This window comes from Diceros bicornis, chromosome 16 (assembly GCF_020826845.1).
Source record: "Diceros bicornis minor isolate mBicDic1 chromosome 16, mDicBic1.mat.cur, whole genome shotgun sequence".
NCBI lineage: Eukaryota > Metazoa > Chordata > Mammalia > Perissodactyla > Rhinocerotidae > Diceros > Diceros bicornis.
This window is the reverse complement of record NC_080755.1, coordinates 13,333,716-13,355,226: the sequence shown is the minus strand read 5'-3', so window position 1 is coordinate 13,355,226 and position 21,511 is coordinate 13,333,716. Positions and strand designations below refer to the sequence as shown.

The 21,511-nt window shown below is 35.4% G+C and overlaps 1 protein-coding gene across 3 annotated transcripts in view; it reads left to right on the top strand.

Moving 5' to 3' along the window:
• The window catches only part of MIB1 (MIB E3 ubiquitin protein ligase 1), a 118,039-nt gene extending 97,126 nt beyond the window's left edge, over positions 1–20,913 (top strand). For 2 of the 3 annotated variants that reach the window (XM_058556824.1, XM_058556823.1), the window contains 7 exons: positions 138–299; positions 2,636–2,817; positions 4,671–4,863; positions 9,377–9,455; positions 13,330–13,443; positions 14,730–14,830; positions 18,547–20,913. In XM_058556824.1, the coding sequence (XP_058412807.1) occupies positions 138–299; positions 2,636–2,817; positions 4,671–4,863; positions 9,377–9,455; positions 13,330–13,443; positions 14,730–14,830; positions 18,547–18,687 (972 nt within the window). In that variant the 3' untranslated portion in view covers positions 18,688–20,913. Of the gene's footprint in view, positions 1–137; positions 300–2,635; positions 2,818–4,386; positions 4,448–4,670; positions 4,864–9,376; positions 9,456–13,329; positions 13,444–14,729; positions 14,831–18,546 lie in introns of those variants that run through there. The other variant, XM_058556825.1, reaches the window with a different exon arrangement.
• Positions 20,914–21,511: the final 598 nt, after the last annotated feature.

The window sequence follows — 21,511 nt, the reverse complement described above, 5'->3', positions numbered from 1 at the left end:
GAAGCAAATACATAAAAATAATTAGCTTTAGTGGCAACTCCTTCAGGTGGGTCCAGGGCTCTCTCACTGTTGCTGTAGAGATGTTGTAATTTCTTGTGGCAGGGATACTTTAGCAAAATGAGATGTTTCTCTTTTAGCTTTTGGTCCGTGCAGGTGCCAAATTAGATATTCAGGATAAGGATGGGGATACTCCTTTGCACGAAGCTCTGAGGCATCACACCTTGTCTCAGCTACGTCAGCTCCAAGATATGCAAGATGTGGGGAAGGTTGATGCTGCCTGGGAGCCATCCAAAAACACAGTGAGTAAAGATAATCTTTGATTCAGTACTAGTGGAAGCATCTTTTAATGCAAGATCTTATATTTATGCTAATTTAACCTGCTTCTGATAAAATATTTTATCAGAGCTAGGTAGAAATTTAGTTTATGAACTAAGTACTAGTCACATATTGCTTTACATTCTTACCAAAAGTTGTTTTGTGGTTCTTTTTTAACTGTAGCCATTCAAATAGGTGTGTTGTGATATCTTGTTGTGGTTTTAGTTTGCATTTCCCTAATGACTACTGATATTGAACATCTTTTATCTTTTCATTTGCTCGTTTGCCACGCACACATATTTGATGAACTGTTCATTATTTTGTTGAGCTGTTTTCTTACCATTGAGTTTTGAGAGTTCTTTATATAATTTGAATACAAGTTCTTTATCAGATATGTGATATGTACATATTTTCTCCTGGTCTGTGGCTTGTCTTTTCGTTCTTTTTTTTGGTGAGGAAGATTGACCCTGAGCTAACATCTGTTGCCAATCTTCCTCTTTTTTGCTGAGGAAGATTAACCCTGAGCTAACATCTGTGCCCACCTTCCTCTATTTTGTATATGGGACGCTGCCACAGCATGGCTTGATGAGCGATGCGTAGGTCCGCACCCGGGATCTGAACCAGCGAACCCCAGGCCACGGAAGCAGAGTGCGCAAACCTAACCGCTATGCCACCAGGCCAGACCCATGTCTCTTCATTCTTTTAGTAGTGTTTTTGGAAGAGCAGAAGTTCTTAATTTTGATGAAGTCTAATTTATCAATTTTTTCTTTCATTGTTTATCCTTTCTTTGTCCTATCTGAGAAATCTTTGCCAAACCCAGAGTTTCTCAGGTTTTCTCCTGTTTTGTACTAGAAGTTTATAACGTTTTAGCTGTTACATTTAGGTCCATGATTCATTTTGAGTTAATTTTTACATACATAGTATGAAGTATGGATCAAAGGGGCTTTTTTTTTGCTTGTGGGATCCAGTTGTTCCAGCACCATTTGTTGAAAAGACTGTCTTTTTCTGCTTAATTGCCTGTTATGCCTTTATCCAAAATCAATTAACCATATCTGTGAAGTCTTTTTTCAGATCCCACGTTCTGTTCTATTGGGCTGTGTCTTGAGCTGTGTGATACCAGCCCACTGTCGTGATTACTGTAGCTTTATAATAAATGTTGAAGTCAGGTAGCATAAAGTCCTCCAATTTTCTTCTTTTTTGAAGTTGTTTGACTATTGTAATTCCTTCACCTTTCCTATGAATTTTAAAATCATTTTTAAGAATGTAAAGGGGTTCTGAGACCAAAGAGTGTTTCAGAATTGCTGCCTTTCTCTATGACCAAAGGTAAATTCTCTAACTCCTGTGTGCCTCATTTTTCTCATTTTAAAATGAGGGGAGGAGAGTAACTACCTCCATAAGGTTGTAAGGATTAAATGACTTAATTCATGGAAATAGTTCTTGGTCCATTGTAGATACTCTATAAATGTTCACAATTATTATGACTATTTTCAAATAAGATGTTTGAATCAGTAGCTTGGATGATATCAGAGCCTGATTTGTCTCATTCTTCATTTTTGGTTTAATTCCTAGGTATGGTTCTTTCCTCAGTTTTCTCTCCCCTTATTGTTTCAAGTTGGTTGCTAGCAGCTCCAGAGCCAAGCTGAATAGAAAAGAGAGTACTGTTTCCTCAATATCTCAATCAGAATTCCTGTTCCTGAGTTTCATTGGCCTTAAATTGACCTGACTTGGGTTATATGTCATCCCTGAACTAATCACATAGATGAGGTGGGAGGTGGATACCTGACTGGTTTGAGTCATCTTTGGTCCACCTCTAACACTAGAGAGTCGGTCAGTCCTCAAACTATATGCCTGAGAAAATTAGGGGTAGGAGGGAGGGGGAATGGCTATTAGGACTGCACCTCAAATGTCCACCATATCTATATAGTCTGTAAGTTCTTCCCAGACATGTATTTTTATATATAATACACACATACACACATTCATATGTTTATAGTCATGTACTGCATAACAGTGTTTCGGTCAATGACGGACCAGACTCCCTATATGACAGTGGTCCCATAAGATTAGTACCATATGGCCTAGGTGTGTAGTAGGCTATACCATCTAGGATTGTATAAGTACACTCTGTGATGTTCATACAACAGGGAAATTGCTTAACAACATGTTTTGCAGAGTGACACAGGTCTCTGTTTTTAAGTGATGTGACTCTCTCTATATATACATACGTATATACACACACATACATATATATATAGTTGGTGGTAAGAGTTGATAACAGATTCCTAAGGGGAAAATAATGACTCGCTTCATTTGATTTCAGTTAATAATGGGACTTGGTACCCAGGGGGCAGAGAAGAAGAGTGCAGCATCTATTGCGTGTTTCTTGGCTGCTAATGGTGCTGACCTTAGCATTCGAAATAAGAAAGGTCAATCGCCGCTTGATCTCTGTCCTGATCCAAGTCTCTGCAAAGCACTGGCAAAGTGTCATAAAGAAAAAGTCAGGTTTGTATTATTTATTATCATAAAACTTAATATTCTATACATAAAATATCATGTGGTTTCATAATGGAGGACTTGATTACTTGAAAATGTCTTTGTCTTTGCTCTTCCTCTATCTTTGTGTTGACCCTTTCTTCTTTAAAAGTTTTCCTACAGGTAGCGTGTCTCTTATTTCATGTTGTATTCTCTACATTATTAAATATGATGCTTTGTGCATAATAAGTTCTAAAAAACTTTTCTAAACCAGTCTGATCTTCCAGTACCCTTATATGTTAGAGAAATTTATCTATAAGGAAAGGTCTCACTAGTGAAAATGCTGTGATTATATGTATTTAAAATTTTAATAGACTGTTTCAAAGAGAGGCAATTTACACGCTCACCTGTAGGATATATCTCACACAAACTCTGTAATAATTCTGGCACCCTGCACAGTGCCTCACAGATACTTCGTAAGTATCAAAGAAAGAATGAACAAATGAATGAACCAATTCCTATGGAGTTTTCTCTAAAAATGATCATTTCAGCCCTGGTGTCCTAGTGGTTAAGTTCAGTGCACTCTGGTTCCGTGGCCTGGGTTCAGTTTCCGAGTGCAGACCTACACCACTCATCTGTCAGAGGCCATGCTGGGACGGTGGCTCACATACAAAAAGAAGAAGATTGGCCCCAGATGTTAGCTCAGGGCAAATCATCCTCAGCAAAAAAAAAAAAAAGAAAATCGTTTCACACTTGTCTTCTTTTCCAAAAGTAAAATATGTTAATGGTTTTGGTTATTGTTTATGATATAACTAAATTTCTTATTAGATATTATAGACATACCAAAAGATAGATCTCATTTCTTTTTCATCCAAACGGTGCTGTACAGCTGTTACTGCTCTTTATACCTGGTTCTTATCGTTGGACATTTCAATAGTTGTTCCTTGACCTTTGTGCTCCTTTCCCTCTCTTATAATTTGTGTGTAGTGATGAAATGACATCTCTTTGGAATCCATGCATAGAGCTGTGTTATAGGGAAATTAATAGAATGAGGTGTATACATTTCTTTAAGTTTATCCTTAAGGAGAATACAGTTCTATTACAAAAAGGCAGAATGCATCTAAAAATATATAGATACAAGGCGCTATAATTACTGCAGTAATAACTTTAACACTGGGGTCTAAGTTGAAAATGCTTTGTGTATGTGTGTCTGTCTGCACATGTGTTCATGAGTTTCTGAAGATTGTAGTGGAAATGGAGTATCCTTTTTCTCTAGGAGTAGTTTGTCATTTGCATGTATTTCTGTGTCTTGTATCTATATATTTATAGATGCAGTCTGTCTTTATATATCTATAGATACATTCTGTCTTTCTATAATAGAATTTTATGCTTCTTAAGGATACACTTAAATGTCAAAACAGCAGCTGCAGTGACATATTTTCTTATTTGTCAGTTGTGGATTCTGATGCTGCTTCATTCTGTCTGTAGTTAGGATAACTAACATGGGCTCTGGTTAGGATTTGTTTGATTTCTGTGCCTTCCTTAGCTGGTTCTATATAGAGTGAAACTGTGTTTATGTTGAATTTTTTTTTCATCTAGTGTTTTTGATTTCCTTGTTACAAGAAGATTCACCCTTTTCCACTAGGTGAGGATTTGTTCACTTGAAATTTGAATAGTATTAGAAATATGTAAAGATGCAGAGATGTATATAAATAATAGTATATAGTGTTTCACATACAGATATTAAAGCTTAATTTTTTAACATAACTAAAGCTGTTTTTACATATAATAATGATGCCCTACATGTTTTTAAAAATATTTTAATTAATGAATTTGTAACAAATATTCTGATAGGCTTGATTAGAATTATTTTCTTTTATTAGTGGCCAAGTGGGTTCTCGAAGTCCTTCTATGATTAGTAATGATTCTGAAACCTTAGAAGAGTGTATGGTGTGTTCAGATATGAAGAGAGATACTCTTTTTGGCCCATGTGGACATATTGCTACCTGTTCTTTATGTTCTCCACGAGTCAAGAAATGCCTCATCTGTAAAGAACAAGTTCAATCCAGGACAAAGGTAGTATGTTTTTAATATAATATTTTATCATTTTATGAAGTTCTTTGAGACTACAGTTAATAAGATTATATAATGCCATGTGTCTGTTTAATTTTGTTCTTCCTAAGAATGATTAAGTATAGGAATGTATAATTTATACATTTATCAAGAGACCAATTATGAGTTTCCTTCTTATGTGTAAACTGTAGTAGTTAAAAATAAAAGTAATCTACTGTTTTGCTTTCAAAGCCTCTTATAACCGAAAGATGTATTTAATTCCACTTTGTATTGTAGTTACTTGTACATTTCACCTTTTTTGAGTGCATGGATTGATTTGTATTGTATTGATCTTTATAGAAGACCAGTTGATTTTGTTTTTTTGGCATGTCACACATTCTGGATTTGTTTGATTGTTTTATCGTGGCATTGTTTAATTTGTTTCTATATCCTCCGTGTTTCCTGTAAACTAGAAGTTAGATTTAACAACTTGATTAGGGTTAGCTTACACATTTTTGGCAAAAAAACTTCACAGATGATGCTATTCATTTTATAGTGTGTCCCACCAGAAAGCAAATAAAGTCTGATTGTCTTGCAGTTAGTGATGGCCAAATTCTGAATCCAGTCTTAACTTACGTCATCTGACTCCTTTTGCTTTTTGAGAAATAGTATTCTTTTCTAGACTTCTGATTTCATTCTTTTTCCATATAACCTAGTGCTTTATCATAACTGTACCATCTTACTCATTTTGGTTTACTGAAATAATTGATTTTCTTTTTCAGTTTTTCCTAATGTGTGTGTAAAGTGAGATTTAAGTCTCTTACAAATGATTTCTCTCAAGATGAGTAGCTTAAACCAAAAGATACGTTGGTTTTCTTTGGTTTCATATATGAAGTTTACACTCTTTTTTTCATTCCCTTCTTTTTATTATTTTCATTTTTCTTTTGATGTCTCCTAAGCTATTCATTAACCTTCATTAATTAGAAAGGAACTGGCACTAATTCTCATAATGAATTAGCTGGTGGTGACTTAAAAAGTGTTATCTTACCAGTGCATCTTACATTTTCATAGGGAACCTTCTAAGGCTGGATATTTTTTATGATCCAAATGAATATATCTTTGGTAAAACTTTTGGTGCAGGAAAAAGTATAAAGAAGTTATTTTTGGATGGGAAGTGCTGGAATAGTCGTACATGTGTTGCTGTTTAATCTATTTGTGAAGCTGAGGAGGATGAGCCAACAGCACTTACTGTGTGCCAGGCACTGTGTCGGTACTTTATGTGCATTATGTTTGTGTCAGTCCTGCTTAATAAATTAATGTGGATCATTCTGCCTAGTATTTATAATTTACTTTAGTTACCTGCTTACAAAGTAACAGTTTGGGAAAGAATCTGAAAGAAAAAAAATTAAGCCATTCTTTTGTTAGATTGGACTATGAATTCTGCTGTCGTGCTTGAAACTTTTTGTTAGATTAAGCCCTATTTCAACAAACCTTTATTGAGTACTTGTTTTGTAGTCAAGACAGAGATGTATATGATAATTCCTTGCTAAAAATTTGTAATCTCTTGGCAACTATGTTTTACATTAAAAGCTCGTCTGCCATATAGGATGTTGTCGGTGCTTTGAGAGAGAGTGTAAAGTGAGTTCAGAGCCCCAGGTTGTCAAAAGCAGAGTCTCAGATATGGAATAGCCCTTACTCATCGTCTAGTCCAACTCTAGGTATTTACAGTAGGAAGAACTGAAGCTCAAAGAAGAATACTAACAGTTTGGTCTGCAACACAGTTCTCTGGATTCTTAAGTCCCTCTTCTTTCCACTGTGTTATGGTACACAGACAAAATTAAAAACAATGTCTATAAGGGAGGGTTGATGGAACAGGGAGGTAGAGAGGAAGGAATATGCTGTCATTTCTTTTTGGACCAGTTCTGAATTCCAAGAATTAATAAGCTTTCAACTGACTTTTTGAATTATGGAATTTTTTTTTTTTTTAATACATAAACTAACACACCCACCAGATAGATTTGCCAGGTTGGTTGCAGAGCCTTTGAATATAAAGAACTAGTGACCCCAAGTGGTTAAAAGATAATGAACATCTTCACTGAAGATAAAACAAATTATAGAATTAGTATTTGGAGGGAGGGAGAATAAACAAACTTGGTCTCTTTAGCAATTAAAGAAATACAAATTTAAAAACTATGAATTATTATTAACCATTTTTGTCAAATTAGCAAAAATAAATTTTAAAAAATGCTAGCCTGGAAAGTGGGAAATGGGCACTCTCTTAACACTGCTGGAAAGTAATGGAATAAATGGATTCATGTTTTTGAGAGACTGTCCTGATAATATATATATAATAAACATGCTTGGATATGGTAATCCCATTTCTGGGAATATAACCTAAGGAAGAAATCCAAAAAGGGGAAAAAATTATGGTTCCAAGGTTTTTTATATGTGTATATTATAGGGGAATGGGTAAGTAAATGATTATTAGATCAATTTGCTACGTTATTTTAAACTCTTTATAAACAATTCAAGTACATAGACAGTTGAATTGGGAATCATTTTAAAAACCAGTACATCACTGTATAGAGAGGATAAGAAAATTATCATGTATTGGGCACTAATTTTAAATTAGACATTGAATTAAACACTTTACACATAGTATCTAATTTATATTTTTTTCATGGTCATATTTGAATCTTTGGCCAGTACTTAGCACATATAGTTCTTAAAATATTTGTATGAAAATGCTTCTTACGTACAAATGGCTAGATCATCAGAGTTTCGCCTCCTTGCCATCATTGCTTTTGAGACTTTTGTCCATCTCTCTAGTTGCTAACATTTGGGATTTTCATTTTTTTTTTCACCCAGATTGCGCCTACTTTTCTGTTGACCTTACTAGCCAGCCGCATAGCTAGCTGACACACCTTTGAAACTTAGCCATGGTCCTCAGCCCTACCCAGTCTCCTTTATGAAAGAGGAAAGTCTTTGTCAGGAGCTATGAAAAATTAGTGTGCCTACCTCAGGTCTCTTAGGCACCTATTTCCAAGGTCTTCCTATTTCTGCTCCCCACCTGCCGTTCTAGTGGTGTACTGCTTAGTGTTTGCAGTCTGGGGGTAGATTGGTGTACTGAAGGTAACCACTCCCTCATTGTAGTCTGACCTTGAATAGGACTGAAGCCTGGATGTGTCGTCCTTGAGTTGGAAAGAACACCCTGGTCGTGAGTCCTGTAAGCTGTAGGATACTGAAATTTGTTTCTTTCAACTGTTTTGAATCAATTAGTCAAGTTAGAAACTTAGCAGATATCTTATTAGATTTTTTTCACCATTCCCCACGTTTTATTATTTACCAAGTCTTCTTAAATATTTCTCAAAACTCTTTCTACTCCTCCATATTGCTATGTCTTAGTTCAGTTATGCCCTCACTATCTCGTATTTAGAATTGTTCAAGGGTATACTTGAATTTGGGTCACTTAACTTCTCTATCTTCTAATTTACTCATTATTATTCTATAAAGAGGGATTGTTCTTTAATGCTCAGATAAAAAAAAGCTGCAGCTCAACTATGTTAGGTAATTTGTTAGTATTGGCGCTAGAATTGGAATCCAGGAATGTCAAGATTCTGACCAACTGTGTCTTACTGCTTTCCACATTACTACAACTATGTAAATTCTATGTGCACAGCAAGATGTAAGTTGGGCAAGTCCATAGAGAGAGAGTGTGTGCAGTATTTGGTTGTTTAGGTGAAGTTATAGGTGAGTGATAGTCATCATTTTTGGACAGTAATATAAAATGACACAAGATATGGGTAAATGTGAGTGTGTCAGAAGAGAGAAGAACAGGTGCAAGATGGATGTGAAACCAAGGGCAGTGTGGTGGGGTGAGGGTGAAAGGGGCCAGGCCAAGGCTAAGAAATAGTTACACACTCACAACTCAGGTTAAGAAGAGATGAAGAAGAGGTAAAATCGAGGGAAATTATGAGTAGGTTGTGGAAGACTTGTGGCTTTAGAGATCAAGAAGAGAGAATAGTGCAAAGCTTTGGGCTCCAGCCATGTGGGGGAATTGACCAAGTCCTGGAAAAGGTTGTGTTAGGTAGAGTTCCTTCAATGTGGGTAAACAGAAGAATCCACCTTGGGCTGTAGCAATCTGGCTAATCTAGCTGGATTTTTATTAATATGAGAAATCTATCTTATCTTAGTCATTTTTTCTTTTTCTTTTTCTCTCAACAGTAGTTTTCAAAAAAAAAGAAAATTGAAGTCTAGTTTGGTCTTCCTGACCTCAGAGGAAATGGAGTTTTGCTATATCATTCTTTAGCGCAGATGGGGAGACTAAAGTGGAAATAGAACCTGTTAAGCTGCGGTATACAAAGATGCAAACTCTCTTTACCAAGAGAGTAAAGGGACAGAGCAGTGTGTGTGAAATTCCTCTGTGCCTAGGAGTGTTACCTTATAGAGGAAATACATTTGGATACAAAAGGAACTGTTAGAGTTACTAGATGTATCTGTAGATGTTCACCCGTGTGCTGTAACCTCTTTTTTGTAGATTGAAGAATGTGTGGTATGCTCTGACAAGAAAGCAGCTGTTCTTTTTCAACCATGCGGACACATGTGTGCTTGTGAGAGTAAGTAGCCTATATAAAACTTCCTCAGTATTGTTATAAAAATAGAATGTGAAACAAATTATATCTTTGAATTTTTTGTGTGTGATAACTCACGAACAGAAAAGTTGGTGGGCCTCTAGTACTTTCCATTTCTTTCTCTGTACTAGAATGTCACCTATTTTCCTCCTTGCCCCTGAGCGTTAGAGAATGTGCTGTGTTCTACCAGCCTGAATTTTGATTTCATTTGTATTAGCACAAAGGATCTCTTCTCACACACAATAGAAATTTATTTCCAAAAATGAATATTAAGACATTTAGTCTAGCTTTTTTCCACATAGAAAATTAGCACGTCTTCGTTAGTCTTCACCTTAGTATTGCCTCTCTCAAGTACATTCCCCACTGCTAAAGCACCCACAGCAGCCATTTGGGGCTATAATTTCTGGCCTTCTTAACCTTTCTTAACCTCTATGTCAAGAGAGCTTGTGGAAATCTTTTCTTTGTGAGGATAATATTAAAGTTTGAGAGATGTTTTAAACTTTGCTTTTCTATATCCCCCTTGTTCTTTTTAAGTTCATACACTGTTCAGTATTAATATTCTCCTCTTCCCTTCGCTTTTTACATTTGTCAATGAAGGATTTTAAACAAGTTTAACAACTTATACCTTACTTATTGAATGACCCCAAGGTAAAGCATGGTGTTTCCCATTTACACAATAGTTCAATCAGTATGTGTTGATTTTTAATATAATATCTGACTAAAGTAAGATAGAAATTGTATGACAGATGACTTTCATTGGCGTATATTTGCTTTAAGCCTTGGTGTTTTTTTCATTCTGACAGAGAGCTCATTAACTAAAGAAAGGATCAAGGTTTTTCCACTGTAACATTCTGTCGCTCCTAACTGTTTCTGTTTGCCAAAGGCTAGTATATGGCTGTTATCAATGTCAGAGGGCACGGAGAGAGACATCTGTCTTAAGTAAAAAGACTTGGGTTATTAGAGTTTTTATAGACCAGGGGTTAGCAAACTTTTTCTGTAAAGGGTTAAATAATAAATATTTTTGGTTTTGTGGGCCACATGGTTTCTATAGTAACTATTCAACTTTTTCCAACTACTCAACTCTGCCATTGTAGTGCAAAAACAACCATAGACAACATGTAAACAAATGGGCCAGACTGTTTTCCATTAACTTGGTTTACAAAAAAAGGTGGCAGGTTTGGTTTGGTTTGGCTTACAGGCTGTAGTTTGCTGACCCCTGTTGTAGACCAAGGTGATAGCTACAGAGACTTGAAAGCTAGTTATAATTAGTAGTTGATAACACAGATTCTAGAGCCTTAATGGATTTTCCCCAGGAGTTTCCCAGAGTTTTTACATTGTCCTTGCTTTAAAATGTAACAAGAGCAACAGCTAACTTTTACTGGACTCTTAACTCGTACCAGGCATTTTAATCTCTTTTTGAGTATTTCTTCATTTATCTTCACAACAACCCTAAGAAGTAGATTGTTTTCTCCATTTTACAGACAAGTTGTTAAATATTTATTTTCTAGGGAAGATGAAATTAAGGTGCAAAATGTCCCTCTCTCAAGGAGTATGCAGTAAAGCGGTTAGTACCCATATCACAGTAACGTTAAACAGGGTATTGGAGTCTTGAAGAGTATAGAGTGTCTTGACAGGTCAAAGGAAGGAGAGATTATATCTTTTTTGGAGGGACTGAAGAAAAATTTTAGGGTAACAATATAACCTAACTTAACAGTTAGAAGAATTTGAGATAATTGTGATTATGTATTGAGGTAATTAAATTAATCTTTTAAATTTAAGAAAAAAGATCTGCCCTCACATTGAAAACAAATCCCAAACCAGATTTCTACTAGCATTATCTCCTACCCAATGCATCCTTCATAGCCCAGCATCAAACCCATCTCTCTTTAGGCCTTGGCATGAGATCGGCCTTGAGAGCAATTCTCTGTCCACCAGCATAAGCACTCTTATGAGTATGTGCCCCCGACCTTGTCCACATCAGTGGTTTTGTGCTTTGTTAAAGTTTACTGTCTTGTCATAAGTTATCCCTGGATATCCTGCGACAATTTCTGTTATTTTTTCTGTTTTTGAAATGATAAGACATTTGGTACATAGGCTAAGGTATGGAGTGTACTTTCATAATAAATGCTAATTGGAAAGAAGTTGTTGAAGTGCTATGTGTTATTTTATAATTAATTAACAACTTTAGATGTAGTACAGTCATGCACTGCATAATGACATTTAGATCAATGGTGAACTGCATATACAACAGCAGTCCCATAAGATTAGTACCATAAGGTTAGCCTAGGTGTGTAGCAGGCTATACCATCTAGGTTTGTGTAAGTACCGTAGGGGAAGAAGAAGTTTTCCTCTACCCTTCTAGGTTCTTCTGGCTGACCTAAGAATTAAATTGACATGAGACAGATTAACAGGAGAAAAACAAACAAAAGTTTAATAACATGTATACATGGGAGAAACTGAGGAAAACCGAGTAACTCGCCAAAATGGCCAAAGCCCTCGCCTTCAATACCATCCTTAGCTAAAGACGGGGAAGATATTGGGGGTCGAGAGAGTCAGGGACTTCAAAGGAAAGGAAGACAATTCACAGGTAGGTGAAAAGGAGCAAAGGTTTGGAAAACAAGTGTGTGTTTGGCCAGACAGAAACAAGAGAACACAGAGGGGAGGCCAGCAAACAGGCTTTTCTAGGTTCCTCCCTATCTCCTGCGTAGTTCATGTTATCCTAAGGTGACAGCTCACTTCCTGAGACAAGTTTTTTATCTGAATTCTTTTAGGCAGTTAAGAGAGAGGTAATAAGGAAAAGTTTCTGAGTCTTTTGTTTCTTAAAAATAATCCTTGTGTTAAAGAGACACATTTTGGGGTGGCCAATTTTGTTCCCCTTAGTACGTTCTGTGATATTTGTACGATGATGAAATTGCCTAATGATGCATTTCTCAGAATATATCCCTGTTGTTAAGTGATGCATGACGTATTAGCAATCAATAACCTATAATTGTGCCTAGATATTTCTTCTTGGGATGGGAGAGCATTTTACTGATATACAAGTATTAGAGAGTCCATCATGATAAAATTTTGATATTTTCATGACTGCTACATTAAAAAAGTAGTCACTAAGTGATTTCCTTGTTAGAGTACATCAATTTGATAGAAAGAGACGGAAGAGAATTTTTCAAATATTATAGGAATTTTAGAGATAAACTATTTATAATAGAAAGTATTTTTAGAAAATTATCATGTGAACAACCTTATAATTCTATTATTAATTAAAATTTATGAAGGATCTCTCCTTCCTTTATTGTCAGGCCTTAAATATTTATGATGTTGCTTATTCAAAAAAAAACAGAGAAGCCCCCTGTCACAATTTTGTTCCAATATATTAGAAAATGTCATTATTTTCTCAATAATGGACTCTCTATGTTAGAGGCTACCAATGGAGAATTCCTGGTTTGATAACATTTTAAGAAGGTAGAGTTGTCTATTGATACAACTTAACGTTTATCTCAGTGTTAAAATTAAGTTATAAAAATGAACAGAGAGGGGTCAGCCCGGTAGGCGCAAGCAGTTAAGTGTGCGCGCTCCACTGAGGCAGCCCAGGGTTCGCCGGTTCGGATCCCAGGCGTGCACCGACGCACCACTTGTCAAGCCATGCTGTGGTGGCGTCCCATATAAAGTGGAGGAAGATGGGCACAGATGTTAGCCCAGGGCCAGTCTTCCTCAGCAAAAAAAGAGGAGGATTGGCAGATGTTAGCACAGGGCTGATCTTCCTCACCAAAAAAAAAAAAAAAAAAAAAATGAACAGAGAGAGGCAACCCTCTTATTCATGTTTTCTCTTGTAAGAAGTGTCCTTGTTGCTGTTTTCCAGACTGTGCTAACCTGATGAAAAAGTGTGTGCAGTGTCGGGCAGTAGTTGAACGCAGAGTGCCTTTCATTATGTGCTGTGGAGGGAAAAGTTCAGAAGATGCCTCTGATGACATCTGTAAGTAGATTGTCTTGGGCATTTTCACACTTTGCTTTCTTCTTGGGACTCGCAGAAACATCTCTTCTTATGTATAGTATACTGTTGCCTTGTAACATAAGGTACGTGACTTGAATCTACAGAAGAAGAGGTTTTGTTCTTGTTACCTTACAAGGAACCTGAAATTATATATGTTTTTAGTTTGCAATATGATTATAGAACTTTAAACATCAGTCTTTTAAGAAACCTCCATGTATGATATAAAGAATATTGTTATATTCTTGCTTAAAGAAAATTTGCTATCTGTTTTTAAGATGAAATTTAGTGTATCTTGGGGGAACATCATATTACAAATTATCTTTTTAGTTTACACAACTATTAACCTCATTCCTTTACGTAGCAGGTTTACCTAGTGCATTGAAGTATTTTATGAAATAGTAATTATTTGGGACAGAGAAACTGTAAACTGAAGTGTAACCCAGTGAACAAATGGAAAGGTGAAAAGTGAATTGTTTACCTTCAACCTTTTCCATAGTACAGCTGTGTAAAAATATTTTTTATCTTTGCACTAGACATAAGCTGGATGGTATCTTTGATTTCTTTGTTCTGTATACAGATGAGGAAGAAAATTAGCATAGCCACTTCTGCCCAGGGCTTTTTGTCTATATTACCCATAGAGCAGAATAAAAATACCAGGCACAGATTAACTAGAGTAAAAGACTGAGAATCTAGAGAGTAGGAAAAGTGGAATAAACAGTATCCCTCTGGTTAGCAGACCACTGATCACGGCCTTTCCTTCATGAAGATCCTCATCTCAGAGCAGTAACAACAAAGAGAGTCGGGCATAACGAAGGAGTCTAGGCTTTTGTGTGTTCTCATAAACATCATCTAAGAGACTTGAAGATAATTGCTGCTGCCAAAACTGGCTGAAATGCCATGCTGCTTACCTTCTTGGGTTCGTACAATTCAGGATCAGAGAAAACAAGCATAAAGTGTATTTGTTAGCTTGCCAAAGGAAGCAAGTAGAGCCTTGGAAAACCCAGAAATCTGTGTGTAGATTGTTGCCCAGCTGCGTTAAATATAAGTAGAAGTTAATGTGCAAAGTTATTTATTTTTGAAGATTATAAATGAAAGAGTATAACATGAATGTCATTACTGTATTTGTCATCTACGTATGAAAAAATTTTTAAAGAGAATTCTAATAATAGTCTTGTGTTTTTTAAATTAAAAAACAGTAATAATTTTAGAAATAAAAAAATCCTTGTTGTGAAAAGTCATAACATTAAAATTTTTTATCTATATTATAGCAAGTGGAAATATTCCAGTGTTACAGAAGGACAAGGATAATACCAATGTCAATGCAGATGTGCAAAAGTTGCAGCAGCAGTTACAGGACATTAAAGAGCAGGTAATAATGATTTCTTCGTGGTAAAGAATGATTCTGAGAATGGCATTTTGTATTTTTCTGTAAAACTACAAGTGTTTTCTGTAGTGAGTGTGGTTATCACTCACTATATAGAGCGATAGTGTATCACTTGCAGTATTTGAATATTTGCAATAGGTAAAATCTGATCAGAAGACTTCATCAGGCACTTTCTAAAACAGGAAACACACTGACTGATAAACATGAAAAGATGCTTAACCACATTAGTAATCAAGAAGTGAAAATTAAAACCACGATGAGATGCATTTTTGAGAGGCAAACTCAGTGTTAAAAACTGTCGGTATCAAGTGTTTAGGCAGAATATGTAGCAGCCATAACTCATACATTGCTGGTGGGAATACACATTAATAAAAACACTTTGGAAAAGTTTGTCATTATCTAATAAAACTAAATCGAGTATTGTTTGAGGATGAACACTTAGGAAAAAAAAAATCATACAGAAAGTGTTTAGAATCAAGGGTACTGGTTTTCTTGGCTAGGATGGCCAAAGAGGGGGCATGAGGGAAGTTTTTAGAGTACTGAAACTCCATTTCGTGATCTAAGTGTCAATTATGTGCATTTGATCAGTTTGTGATCTTCTGTTAAACTGGACACTTAAGATTTGTGCACATTTCTATATTGATGTGATACTTCAATAAAAAGGAGAAAAGCATGTATATATACAGTAGTCACCCCTTATTTTCAGAGGATACGTTCCAGGACCCCCAGTGGATACCTAAAAACTTGGATAGAACCCTGCAGTTTGCTTTCCTCCTTATCTGTGGTGTCACTTACTGCAGTTCAGTTACCTGTGGTCAGCAGTGTGTGTATGTATATATACATGCACACCATACAGAAAAGCCAGGGAGAGAAATGCAAAATTTAGAATAGGGATTATCAGTGAAGGGTGGAAGGAAAGGATTGGGGAGAACGTATAGACGGGCTTCAGAAGAAAGGGTAGCATTCCATGCTTTAAACTGAATGGTGGTTATATTGTTCTTTATATCTTATACATACCAACGAAGTACTCTTTTATATCTACTCAATGTCTAATAAAAGCAACAATAAAATAAATGTTAGCTAAAACTTATAGCTATGTGGCAGAAAAGTCTTTTTTTTCCCTTTACCTTAACATTTGACCCAACAATTAAATCTGATTTAAAGGATTGAGCAGCAAAGCGTGTTCTTTGTTTAGTATGGCAGTCATACCAGTGTTGCTGTGCAGTTGTCAGAGTCATCACTCTTATCTTTTCTATCTGACTTTATAAGAAAGTAATATAGTCAAAAGATAGTGACCCAGGGTAACTAATGACCCTTGTGATACCTAATTTAGAATTAAATGTATATATTCCTTAGGAATATAAACAAACCTATCTGAGAAGATGAAAACTCTTTAATTGGGCCAGTTTTTCTTTTGAAATTGGTACCTAGTAATACTTGTGATATAGTGAATAAGTAAAGATAAATATGGATTTATAAGTTCTTAATGTAGGAATATTAAAATAGGAACATATTTAGCTCATTCTGATGTAAAATAAAATGTTTAAAAATTTTTAAAGCTTCTTAGAATCTCAGTTCCTTTCCCATAAGACACTTACAGAAAGGTAAAACTGAAAACACAGCTTCTGTGAAAAGCATTTTATCGCCTAATTGTGAATTAAAATTGTTCGTGTAATGATTAATGACATGTATTGAGCCCTATTATGGATCCTAAAAGAATAATTCAGCCTACCTTTATCCAGAGTTTACCTTTCTAAAGAAATTTCTTCTTCCTTAAATAATCTTTGTTACCATATTTTCTCACTGAAGTATTTAAACAGTTATAACAAAACTCTCTGAGGAATGATGGGATTTCTTGTAGGGACTCCTTCGAGGTTACCAAGAGAAAGCATCTGAATAACTCTTTCTTTTTTTTATTTTAAATCTCCAATCTATTATCCCAATGTCTCTGAAACAGACAGAAATTAATTTCATATGCTATTGAGGATATATTAATCTCAAAGTAATTTAACCCAGGCTGCACAGATGTGTTTACTTTTTTTTTTTTGTGAGGAAGACCAGCCCTGAGCTAACATCCGATGCCAATCCTCCTCTTTTTTTCTGAGGAAGACTGGCCCTGGGCTAACATCCATGCCCATCTTCCTCTATTTTATATGGGACGCCGCCACAGCATGGCTTAACAAGCGGTGCGTCAGTACATGCCTGGGATCCGAACTGGCGAACCCCAGGCCGCCACAGCAGAGTGCGCACACTTAACCGTTTGCACCACTGGGCTGGCCCCCGTGATGTGTTTACTTTTGGAAATAAGAGTTATTAATGAACTATATGGAACTTTAAAAATTTAATGGAAAAGGAACTTTTTTTTTTTTCCTGGTGAGGAAGATTGGCCCTGAGCTAACATCTGTTGCCAATCTTCCTCTTTTTGCTTGAGGAAGATTGTTGCTGAGCTAGCATCTGTGCCAGTTTTCCTCTATTTTGTACGTGGGATGCTGCCACAGCATGGCTTGATGAGCGGTGTGTAGGAATATTAAAATAGGTCTGTGCCCGGGAACTGAACTGTGAACCCCAGGCTGCCGAATCGGAGCATGTGAACTTAACTACTACACCACTAGGCCAGCCCCAAAAGGGAACTATTTTAATGACACTAAAAAGCTGGTTTGGTTTTTTTTAAATTAAAAAAATATGATTTTTTTCAGCTTTGCTTCTCAAAACTTTTAGATAAATTTGAAAATTTACTTTGGAAGGGTAGGGTTAACAAGTTAGACTACAATTCCTTTTTTTGTTTGTTTTTTTCATAATGATCTCTGGTATTGTCAGAGTTGGTAACTGCACTGTCATATAGATTTTAGGCCTAGTTTATTAATCGAGACATTCTTTATTTCATTTCTATGTTATGTGGGAAAAGTATAATTCAGAATGAAGTATTATGATATATTAAGATAAAATATGTTTTTATAAATATAAAATGTAAAATGTATTTTGTGAATTAATACATGATTTTCTAGAATGTTTTCACAGAAGTACCTAACATACTTTAAAATTCTTCTGAGTACATGATGTTACATTTATTAATATGTTAAGTAAGGCTGATGGTTTTTTACTAAGGAATCTACATTGATAGTAATGCAGTGCAGCATAATGTTTAAAAGCAAGAGCTCTGGGGCCGTGTGACCTGAGTTTGCATTATGCCTTGTTGTGGGAAAGTTTTTAACCTCACTAAGCCTCAATTTGCTCCTTTTTAAAGTAGGACTATAATAGGAATGAGGTTATATCACGTCTGGCTAGTGTTGGGCATGTCTTCTTAGCAACATCTCTATACTGCTCCCCGCTCCCTGTAGGCCTGATACATTGTGTTATTTTCATACAAGAACAGCATAGCACCTAGAGTTGGGGATCTGAATCAGACCGAATGGAGCTATTTTCATCCATTTCCTATTAGATTTTGCATTTGCATTTTTGTTTTATATAATATTTATTTTATGTAGTGCCTTTTATACTGTCTTGACAGTACAACCAATATTTCTGTTTTATAGAGATGGCATTTTAACTATTTAAAAATTAAAAAATATTTTTTAAAGCAGCAAAAGATTATTTGACTAAAACAACAAAAGAAAATTTATGATGTTACAGAGTTGTCACGTTACACTTTCACAGTATAAAATGTTTCAGCATTTATAACTTTATTTGTTATCACATTCCAGACAATGTGCCCTGTGTGTTTGGATCGTCTGAAGAATATGATATTCCTCTGTGGCCATGGAACATGCCAGCTTTGCGGAGACCGAATGAGTGAATGTCCTATTTGTCGCAAGGCTATTGAACGAAGGATTCTTTTGTATTAACTAAGAAACTCAGTGTGTTTTGTTAGCTAACGTATTTGCTCGTGAGATCTTAGTGAGCTTTTAAGCTAGTCGGAGGTTCTAATGAATTAATTTTTAATATCATAGTTTCTTTACTAGAGTGTAATTAGACTGTAAATGTACCAGAATTGAAAAACTCTACAAAACAGTGTTTGAAGCTGTGGGTTTTTTTTTTTTTTTCTTCTTGTTTAATGTGAGACATCAAATCTCTGTAATTCATAGGTAGTTTACTTTTGGCTTCTAAGAGGGAAAAATCCTTTAAGGATCTCCTGTTATTTTTGTTTTTGTTGCATTTTCTCTTATAGTTGATAAATTTGTTAGACCTCAAAAGATACACTTCCTTATGATCAGCTATCCTTCAGTTTATCATGATTTTACAGTGAGTTGACACAGGTACTCAGAAAAGTCATGCTTCAAATGAAAGGGGCAGCTCAAACCATTATGTCACATATATTAAATAATAAAATTATAGTACAAGTTCTACATCATTAAGGAATATTAAAAAGAGGATTCCCTTTTTAAGATAACATCAAGTTATTTAAATGATTGTTTCTGAATTCTTAGAGTAAATGGAAGCATAGAATGACTTTGCATTTACCTTATTTTCTAGATTTAAAAGGAAAATTGTTTAACTTGAATCAAATTACCAGTTTCAAAATAACTGGTAGACATGAAAAGGAAAAATAAGCAATCAGTGGGGAACTGAAGAGGGGGAAAGTATCCAAGAAAAGAGTACCTATTAACTGACCATTAACAGTTGCCTTTCTAATATTAATTTATACACTGTTTTGTTCGGCTGGCCTTTAAGAAAATGTCTGTGAAAGTGTACCTCAGTTTTCCCTGTGGTTACTTATCCAGGCTTGATCTGACCAGTAAAATGATATTGCCCTATTTGGGCCTCTGAGGTTCCATTTAGCTTTTCTGGTGTACTGAAGAGTACCCCCGTGATCTGAGAAGGATAACGCATTGTCCAAAGGCAACCGTCCTTTCTTCTCCATATCTGTTAATTCTGACAGTGTTACTGATTCTACCTTCGTCATAGGCCTTGCTTCCATTCTCTCTCAAATGGTAACGCTTACTGTAAAGAAGAGAATCTCTCTTTATACCTATGGATGAGGATATTATTTAAAGTGCCAGCAATATCTAAAACATAGTAAATAACCTAATAATAAATGCTTACTTTAGAAAGAGTGACCAGGACATATACAGAAATATGTCTGGTTACCTGTAGATTTTTTTTTTTTAACTCACACTTTGACTCTAGAGCATCTAATCATTTTCTCTCCTTTGAATGAATAATCTTACAATGTCTAGGATGAATATACACATAAATAAGTGTTTTGGGGTTCATTGCTGCTAGATTATAAAAATATCAGCTGTTTACAATAGTGTCTACTATACTGTGTATAAGCTTACTCCTAAGGATAGTTATCTTTTTTGTAGTTTTTTCCCCCTTTGAATCTGGTTCTTATTTCAGTTTTTCTGCTACAACAACTAAATTTGAAAGTACAAAGTCTCTAGCTCTCATAACCTCATATTTCTGGCTATTTAGTGGCTGCTGCCTTTGCAAGTCCTGGTGAAAACAGTTGTGAGCTTTGCTGGCTGATTTGTAGTCTCTAATTCCATGTCTGTGTTCAGCTGAGGAACGTCATTTAGAACAGTACAATTTTTACAACTTTTAAATTTGAAAATTTATATTGACTCTACCAGTTATCTGATAAAGGGCCACTGAGGCCATTTTTTAAGCCATATTTTGAAGTTGTAAAAAGATGGAATATCTGACGAATGATGTTCACAGAAAGAGACAAACAGACTATTTTCTTTCAGATTTGACAACAGTGTAAGTCAGGATTTTCCTTTTCTTCCATGCCATAGGCCACCCATCTCTTTTCCACTAGATCACCTGGTAAGGAGGGAGCACCTGGCTGACTCCTGCATAGTCTGGCCAACCAGAGAATTGTATGGTCTAGAGCTCTACTTTACTTAAATCCTTTTTGTCTTCTGAGCTGTAGTGCTAAAACTTATATCCCTAAAAGGCAATTTTACCTTCCAGACTAGTCTGTTTCCTCCATATTAAAAATATAATAATTTATGAACTATTACAAAAGTCATAAAGCCACTATAATTATAGTGCTATGTACTTGTGGATTTTCTGTATTTGTACCACTTTGAAATTTGTTTAATGAATAAAAAATGTTTCTCTATTGATGTTTTAAAGCACCTGAAAAATTATTTTAAATTTATTTTGGGTTTGTGAGAGAGAATAAGACTAAGAACTTAATTGTTTCAGTGACTCTCCTCTAACTCTGTGAAACTGCTACCTCTTATGATGTGTCTCTCAGCAGTATTTTCCCAATTAGGTATATTTCCTTCTCATTAGCATCTCTTTATCTTGTGCCTCAAGAGAGCTTTTGCTTTTCATAGAATCATTTAAAAAGACAAAACGGACATGCATTCATTCAAAAACGTATTTATTGCGCTTCAGGAGCTAGATACACAATTGAAAAAAATGGTCAGCATCTTAGCACATACAGAATTTATCATGCAGACATTGTATATTTGAAGTAATTTGTAGTCAAAACGAAGGAATCCAAAGGTACTGATACATTTCTTCCTAATATTTCAGAAGAGTTGTCATTAAGTAGTATTTGAATTCCCTCTCTGTACCTCTCACTCCTACCACATTTTCTCCTTCCTTTTTCTAAGATTGCCAGCTTTGTTACCCAAAACATACACACAACTTACCAGATGGTGCTATTGTAATCGTTTTTCTTCACATAATTTAACAGTCTTACTGCTTATACTA